Below are 8,667 nucleotides of genomic sequence, written 5' to 3'. Positions count from 1 at the left end.
TGCCCTTGACCCATGCTTGGGTAAGGTTTCCACCCTTGGTTGTAATTACCTTGGCGGCTCTGATTACCCATATAATACAATTCTTCTTAGGCATTAGCTTGCATAACAAACTGTCCATTAATATGATCTCCACCACATAGCTCACAAAGTCGATGTTGAGCTTGAGAAACATTTTGAAGCTCTTTAGGAAGTTAAGAGAGCTTCTTCATCAAGGCCTCAAGTTGCTAAGTCATTATCTTATTCTGAGCCAATAGAGCATCTTGAGATTGCAGTTAGAGAACTCCTTTTTGTTGGAATTGACCTCTTTCATTGTGTGTCTCATTATCATTGGTAGCCATATTCTCAATCTACTCATAAGCTTCATCTAGAGTCTTGTGCTTGATGTTACCTCTAGTTGAGGCATCCAACATCAATTTAGTTTGTCATCACTACAAGAAATATTGCATTTATATACGGATATTTATATACGGATTATAATCCGTATGTAATTCAGATATTACATACGGATTTTATATACGGATTTTAAAAAATAAATTATATACGGATATTATATACGGGTTTTTATCTACTGAATATCCATATATAAAATCCGTATATAATTTTAGCGCGTGATGGCGGGAAGATTTTCGAAGGATAAAATCCATATGTAGTTGTTGTAATCCGTATATAACTAAAAACAAGTTTTATCTACTGATAATATATACGGATTTGAAAAATCATTATTTAAAAGAAAAATCAAAGTTTCAGCCTCTTTCCTCGAACCCTCTTTCCTTAACCTTCTTCGCTTTTCTCTCTTCTCTGAGCTTCTTCCCCATCTTTACTCCTCCTTATGCTTTTCCTTCAATTCGACGTGAACTTCTTGATCCCTCCTTCGAGCTTTTTCTTTGCTTTCATTAGTGCGTGCTTGTGGCTTTTCCCCTTCGTCTTGAACGCTATCTTCCTTTCAGGTTTGCTCTCATCTTTCAGATTTCGTCTTCCTCGAGCTTCCTCTTTCCACTCGAGAGCTCCTCATTCACAAGCCATTTCTCTTCACACAATCTTTTCTTCTTTCATATTTAGCTTTTCCATAGCCTTTGCAACCATAGAACGTTTGTTCTACCGATTCATTAGTCGATCTACATCTCTCGTTAGGGCTCCAACCTCTTTTCACCATTTTCTTCATTTTCAACCGATTAAATCCTCTTTTCTATCGATTAAAAGCCTTTCCACCGATTGATTCTTTGATTACCATCATTTACACCGATTAATCGATCCATTTTAGGTTTCCTTCGTCAACCTAGGGTTTTAGGGTTCTTCGCGTCGAATCCTCTCCGTTTTTGGAGTATTCCTGGATTCTCAGGGTTTGTTTTCGTTCTCCACTGATTCGGCTCTTGGTCTCGAGTTCTCTTGCCAATTTACATCATTCCGCTGCGTTTCTTCATCGGAGGTGCCTCATTACAGTTTAAATCGCGCCTTCAGGCCTTCATACAATGATATTTGTATTACCGATGTTGCGTTTAGGGAGGATTCAGAGGGCTTTTAAGGTATATTTTGTGTTTTGTGATTGAGAATATTATTGAATGAGTCACAAACGCAAGACTATTTCTTGTTTTCTTCTATTCTAATTCTGAAATGCAAATGTTATTGTATAGAGTGATGAGAATGTATAAAATGTGGATATTAACTATTTGTAAACTAATCCAACCTATAATAGTACCTAAAATGTGAAGAGTAACAAACTCTACGAATATGTTTGATGAAATTCGTAAGAGAAGCTTAAATGCACTCTAGGTTTTTGATGAAATGATTGTATGAATGTTCATGGAGTTATGTAATGGGGAGAGATTGGTTTGCATCACTTTCTCCAGATTTCTGTTTTGAAGGCTACTGCTTCACCACGACAGGTGTTGTTAGACTTTATAATGTATATTTGGAAATTTGATCTGAATCTTATTTATAGTCCAGAATTATTTATTTCAATCATTCTATTTTCAGATGAGATCAGCAGATGAAGGACAAACTACTTTCTATACATGTACCCGTTGTGGTCATCAATCTCAGGAGAATTAGTTGTTTACTTTAAGGCTATCTTTGGAAGGAATGTACAGGAAAAATAGAATGATCTTTAAGGTTATTTTGTTCTGAGCACCTGACCCCACTAAGATTGTTATCTGGAACTTGGTTATTAATTAATAAGCCATTTTACCTTAAATTTCTTTTCTATATCAGCTATAAATAATTAAGACTACCTGGAGAAATGGCGTAGCAATGCAACCCAAGTAGGCTAGATTCAACATAAAAATTGGGTTGTCTACTCTGTCGAACATGAAGGTTTTTTGTGGCTTGTAATAAAAAAGTAGCTTTAGTGTGTAGCCTTACTTTATGAAATCAAATTGTGTAAAATATGAATTACCAAGAAAATTATCCTCTGATTTGGTTTCAAGAAGAGGAGAAAAACTGTGAATAATATATCATTCAAAGCAGAATTATATCTGTTAGTTTGTACATTCCCTACCTTTAGGTGATACTAAAAGTTCATATATTTGCAGGATGGTAAGACCTTACGCAATGGACCTGTTATTTCTCCTGACAGATTTTATTGAGAAGGTGAGACATTTTTAATGTGAAAGCAGTTATAATTGAATAGATATTGCCATGCTCAAGTAATAAACTCTTGATCATCATGAATTTGAAATCAGGTTGTGTGTTTGTATTCTTATAATGCAAAGGATGCCATTTATCACTGTGTGGCCCAAAATTAGGTAGGGGTGATGTAATTCACATGAATATTTAAATGCTCAATCATAATCCTTGGCATATAGAGAGTCTTAATTTTTTTTTTTACTTTAACTTGTTTGTATAGCTACTTGACAAGTTCCAAATTTAGTTTATGCATGAGTTAAAAATAAGAAGTTAGAGGAATTATGATAAAGGTTCTGCAAAGTAACATATGGATAAATTAATTTTAGTTTATGATAAAGGTTCTTCTTATATTTCTCTTTTAAAAAGAGCTTATAAAGAAGCTCATCCAAAGAGGCTCCTGGTACTCAATTATAGTCACCAAAAAACAGATTTGATGAAATGAATTCTAAATAGATCAAAACAGTGCAAAAGTTGATCATATGGGGAAAAAGGATTTTTGTCCACCCCTAGACTTAACACATAATAAATCTATATATTATTTGATTATCTTGGATCTTAAATTCTTTGTCTGTGATCATTGTAACATAGTTACTGTGAGAAAAGGGTCAAAACGAAATAAGTGAAGTTTTTTAACAAGTGAAATAAAGTACCTTTTCATTATATTTTAATTGCAGTCGAAGAAATATCTTCGTCTTTGGTAATTATAATTATAAAAAGGAAAAAAAATACAACTTTAACATAGGTGTCATTTTAGTGTGAATATCATGGGACATTACTGTCTCACATTCTTTGTATCCATAAGATTAAAAAGTAAAGTGGTTCTAATTTCTATGTTTTCTTTAGTTTGATCCTAGAAATATTTTTTTAAAATTCCCATTGCCTTATCATCTTCCTAGGATTTCTAATTAAAGTTCCATGCTGATGTATTGATATACTGCAAATTTTATGAAGTGTAAGTATCCTTTTTCAAATTAGTTTTAGTTTAATTTCAATTGGAGGCATGTGTTTCATTGTAAATCTCAATATAAATTTTTTTATTATTTTGGAAAAATTTAATTGAAGTATGTCGTGTTTTATTTCTTCTAGCTTCATTGGACGCCTTGTACCTCATTCAGAATGTGCTGCCATATTTTGTGGGTTATAGGTCTACAATCATTATGTCTTAATTTTAAAATTTAGCTATAGAAAATACAGTAACATACCAATTTTAATAGTACTTTTCTCTTTTCAGGATTGTAATTGAGATGCTTGAAGTGAAAATTAGAGAATTTGTGTGCAATTTCAACAATGTATTGGAAGAGATATCATTATCCAAACAAAATCTTTCCACGCCTCTTGATTGTATGAAAAATCGTAAATTTGATATTGTAAGTGTTCAATAATTCATTAATAGGTTTGAGTATATTTTGTTAAGTTTATGTAATATATCTATTTTAAATGTAAAATGTTTGGTATGATGTTGAATGAAAACTATTGTGATGGATAGTTGTGTTTATATATATTATAGGTTTGTATTGTGGTATATGCAGTTGGCAACTATACACATTTCCAGATATTATTTTCAAGTTGATGTTACCTGGCTCTAGTTTCTGGGAAAGTATTATTTTCTATTTTTAATCATGTTGACAAGTGCTAACTGTGGAGTGCTGTTTCCTGATTTCTCGGCCTTAAAAAATATCAAAATTTTTCTTAACCAAGCAACCATGCCCTTTTGGTTTTGTCTCTGGTATGAGCCCACGGGATTTGATTGAAATACAGAATAAGGATTATTTTTTACATAGGCCCCACCAAGAGTTCCAAATAAATACAAAATTATGAAATGTTGGGTTGAAGCTTCTTCAATTATCAAAGATTGAAAGACGTTATTTTGTGATTGCAGGGTTTAGTGATAGAGAGAATCCAAGATTTAATATCAGAAGAGGATAAGAGGTTGATCTATCTTGGAGATGGAAGTGGAGACTATTGTCCAAGTTTGAGGTTGAAAGAGAAGGACTTTATGATGCCAAGGAAGAACTTTGCATTGTGGGATCTGATATGCAGAGATCCTTCACTTCTTAAGGCTGACATTCATGATTGGAGTGATGGAGAAGAACTTGGAGATGGAAGTGGAGACTATTCTCCCTTCATTTCCTCTTATTGCAAGCTTCAGACTCTGTCAGTCACTCTGCTCATGAGGCTTTGCCCAAAGCTCTACCAGTTCGACCATAGTTTCATAGTTTTGTAACTTTTGCAATGGACCAAAGTAGAATATAACATGACTAATTTTTGTCTCAATAGTATAATAGTATATATTGCATAGTCAGTTACCTCTGCCGTAATTTCTGTAATATCCTATAACAATCTAGTTACAATGAGGTAGGACCATCCAGTTGTAAACATCACGTTTTAATAAAAATTGAGATATATTTGGTATTATTTTTTATAATTTGACAGTTTTATTTGATTTTTATCAGTATATTAAACTATTAGTTATTGGGTGTAGATATGAGATCATCTATTTTTTTTTTATAAAACCGTAAGTTACATACGGATTTTTCCGTATATAAATTATATACGGATTTTTCCGTATATAATTTATATACGGATTTTATATACGGATTTTTCCGTATATAATTTATATACAGATTTTACATACGGAACAATCCGTATATAAATTATATACGGATATATCCGTATATAATTTATCTACGATAGTTTTATATACGGATTTTTGTCCGTATATAAGTCGTATGTAACTAAGTGTTATATACGGATTTTTGACCTTATATACGGATTTTGTCTGTATGTAATTTAATTTTTTCTTGTAGTGCATTTTAATCCTCCAAGAAAAAGAATGACTATTGTAGGTTTATCAAATCCATGAGTAGGAGTTTTCCGCAATAGGCCTTTGAATCTATCCCATGCTTGACCTAGGGTTTCGTCCATGACCTGTTGGAAAGAAGAGATTTCCTACTTCCCTTTGTTTATCTTGGACTGAGAGAAGTACTTGTTCAAAAACTTAGCCACCACATCTTCCCATTCTGTGAAACTATTCTCTAGGAATGAATTTAGCCACATCTTAGCATTGCCTCCCAAAGAGAGAGGAAACAAGCTAAGTTTGATAGCTTCATCTAGCACACCATTGATCTTCACTTTATTGCATATTTCATTGAAAGATGTTAGATGTTCATATGGATTTTCATGAGCTAAGCCATTAAATTGATGACTCTGTACCAAGTGAATGAGAGCAGGCTTCATCTCCATGCTTGCGACATTAACCCTTGGCCTTGCAATGCTATTAAAATGAAGAGAACCTGTGACTGTTGCATAATTTGTCAGGGTACGTTTAACATTATGATTGTCAGTCATCTCTTCTGTCTCCTGGTCAGATAATGTGAAAGGTTGTTGAAGAGTTTCAGGTGAAGGAAAAATTTCTTTGGAAATCCTTTTCTTCCTTCTTCTTCTACTATTTTCCAGATGTGTAAGAAGAGGTTCAGATAGTTTTGTGCTCCTAGTCCGAATCTTGTCCTGCATACACTAAAGAACACTACACTAGAGTACCAAATTAGCTCAAACAATTTAAAATTAAAAAAAAATTAAAATTAAAAAATAAAGAAAATGTCTAAACAAATTAAGAATCACACAAAAGTATAGTATAACCACGAATCCCCGGCAATGACGCCAAAAACTTGTTAACCCATTGGCAAGTGCACCAAATCGTATAAAGTAATATAAGATGGTAAGACCAAGTATCGTTTCCCAAGAGACTCATGTTACTTAACAGTTGTGTAATACCTTAGTTAATTAAGACTTAAAAGTTATTTTGTTGGTGTTTAAATGCAAATGCAACAAAAGTAAATATGAATGCAAATTGATCAATTGAGGCTTGACACAAGAATGAATGGATGAAATTTATAATATGAGATGATGATGTTGTTTGGGTTAGATTTCACCTACTTCACTTTCATGCATATTAGAATTCATCTTCTTCATTGGAATGTTAATGTAACTTACAAAATTACTTAGAACCTGATCCCTCGGTATAAAAAGCCTAGTCTTAATTCTTAGACCTCAATTCCTTGAATCCCTAATAATCAATTCCGCATTAAGAAAAGAAGCTTAAGACAACCAAACGTCTTATCCCTATCCCTAGGAAATATTCCCTTTGGGTGAAATCCTCTAGAACATGATTCATAAGATATTTCCCAATACTCAAATAAATCAAACATCAATTCATGAATGACCAAAACATAACAAGCGTTAAGAATAAGAGAAAATCACTAAAATTCAATGAAAGAAGCATAAAATGTTTAAATCATATTCAAATACATGAAAGTTTAGAGGTTACATCATCCCCAACAACAAATGAGTTTAGTTCTCCATTGTCATGGAGAACCTTGGCTTGCAATGGAAGAATGAATGAATGGAAACCCTAGAAAGTGAGAAGGAAAGCTCTCGCATGCCCAATCTCTCTCCAAAGGGTTGAAAATAGTGTTTCCTTGCTTCAACCGTCCAAAGATGTGTACCCTAGTGTGTAGAAGCCTTTAAATAGATCAAAATTGGATCATCGACCAACGTCGTTGGCGCTCAACGCCTCAACTAAGGGCAACCAAGCGTGACTACGAAGAGACTGGCCTTCAACGCCTTGGCTGAGGGCAACCAGGCGTCTTGTGTGACAACCAACTGGCGCTCAGTACCCCTAGAGAGGGCGCCCAGGCGTGCTTACGAGGTGAGTGGTGCTCAGCGCCTCAAATGGGGGCAACCAGGCGCCCTTGCGAGACTTCTGACACTGTGGGCCCCTAAAGAGGGCAACCAGGCGTGGCTGCATGACAACCAGCGCGTAGGGCCCCAAAAAAGGGCAACCAGGCGCCCTATGGGCCTTATTTAGCCTTTTTTCCTAGTGCTTTTGTTGTCCCTCTTGGGTTCCAACTCCTTCATACTTTTGCTCATCTTTCAATCATACCAATAACCTACAAAATCATAAACTATAACCTCTCTTCACTTATTTACCAAATTCAACTAATACAAGAGTTTAAGCAAGCCTCAAAGTCAAAAAGGGTTATTTTAGTATCAAAATAGCATCACAAATAACGGTAAATTCAACCGTTATCACAACTCCAAGCTTGAAACTTTGCTTGTCCTCAAGCAAAATGTAACTCAGCCCAAACAACATAGTCATGCTACAATGGTCTAACACACCAAAAAAATTCTCTTCTAGGACAAGTAAATCACTTATGTTTGTCCATCATAGAAAGATCAGTTAAGATATAATGAAGTCTTAGCCAATCAAGCTTCAACTATGGTGCTCACATAACACAGAATACACAACAGATGCACAAGCCTTATGAGTGATCAACAACCAAGCAAAATATTATCCTATAGTGCATGGAACCTGTTAATATAGAATGGCTCAATTCCTCACACCAAGAGGGGGGTGAATTGGTGAAGTATAAAATTTAAAACTTTCAAAATCTTTTTCACCAAAAGAGATGCCTTTACACTTTTCTTGAAACGCAAGTTAAAAGATTTTCAATGCAGCGGAGATTTAATCGAATGAGTATAAAGTATAATCGATTGAATGTAAAAGAGTAGGGATAAGAAATATCAAACGCTGAGTTCTTATACTAGTTCGGCCAACCCTACATCCAGTGTCCTTCCAACCACAGGAAGCCAATGCACTATAATGATCAAGGTTTTTACAACAAGGTTTTTATAGATACCTAGCATAAAAAATATAAAACACCTCTCTAACCCTCCAATCAAAATATAGGCAGTACATAAACATACTAGCAACAAGAATCCCCTCTCCTGTAGTCTAATCCCTTTGAGGCACCCTCAAAGTCAAGAACGCAACACGTCCTTCTTCTTGTAATCACAACAGGGAACTCAACCCAATCTTCAGCAGATTGTAGAACCCGATCTTGTAGTAGACACCCAAATGTGCAGATAGATCAGACTTTGAAACTCAACAATCTTGTTCTTCAAGAAATCACAAGTAGTTGATCACCACGGTCAAACTAGTTTCTTGGAGCTTTTTCTCTTTCTGTAAGCTTTACACTTTTCTTC

General features: G+C 34.5%; 1 protein-coding gene across 8 annotated transcripts; it reads left to right on the top strand.

Moving 5' to 3' along the window:
- Positions 1-747: 747 nt before the first annotated feature.
- LOC128195595 (inorganic pyrophosphatase 2-like) lies at positions 748-5,047 on the top strand. Of its 8 annotated transcripts, XR_008247257.1 has the most exons (5): positions 753-1,523; positions 1,975-2,109; positions 2,529-2,586; positions 3,854-3,989; positions 4,130-4,495. XR_008247257.1 is itself a non-coding variant. In XM_052873707.1 (3 exons), exons 2-3 carry the CDS (start codon positions 2,530-2,532, stop codon positions 4,844-4,846), a joined length of 402 nt encoding a protein of 133 aa, XP_052729667.1. In that variant the 5' UTR covers positions 751-1,523; position 2,529; the 3' UTR covers positions 4,847-5,047. The 8 variants fall into 8 exon arrangements, 2 of the variants coding, with proteins under 2 accessions (XP_052729667.1, XP_052729666.1); XR_008247261.1 differs by lacking the exon at positions 1,975-2,109 and having other exon boundaries at positions 748-1,523; XR_008247258.1 differs by lacking the exon at positions 4,130-4,495 and adding an exon at positions 4,502-5,047 and having other exon boundaries at positions 751-1,523; positions 1,975-2,586.
- The last annotated feature ends 3,620 nt before the right edge of the window (positions 5,048-8,667 follow it).

Source organism: Vigna angularis, chromosome 2 (assembly GCF_016808095.1).
Source record: "Vigna angularis cultivar LongXiaoDou No.4 chromosome 2, ASM1680809v1, whole genome shotgun sequence".
Classification (NCBI taxonomy): Eukaryota; Viridiplantae; Streptophyta; class Magnoliopsida; order Fabales; family Fabaceae; genus Vigna; species Vigna angularis.
This window is presented reverse-complemented; position numbering and strand designations above follow the sequence as displayed.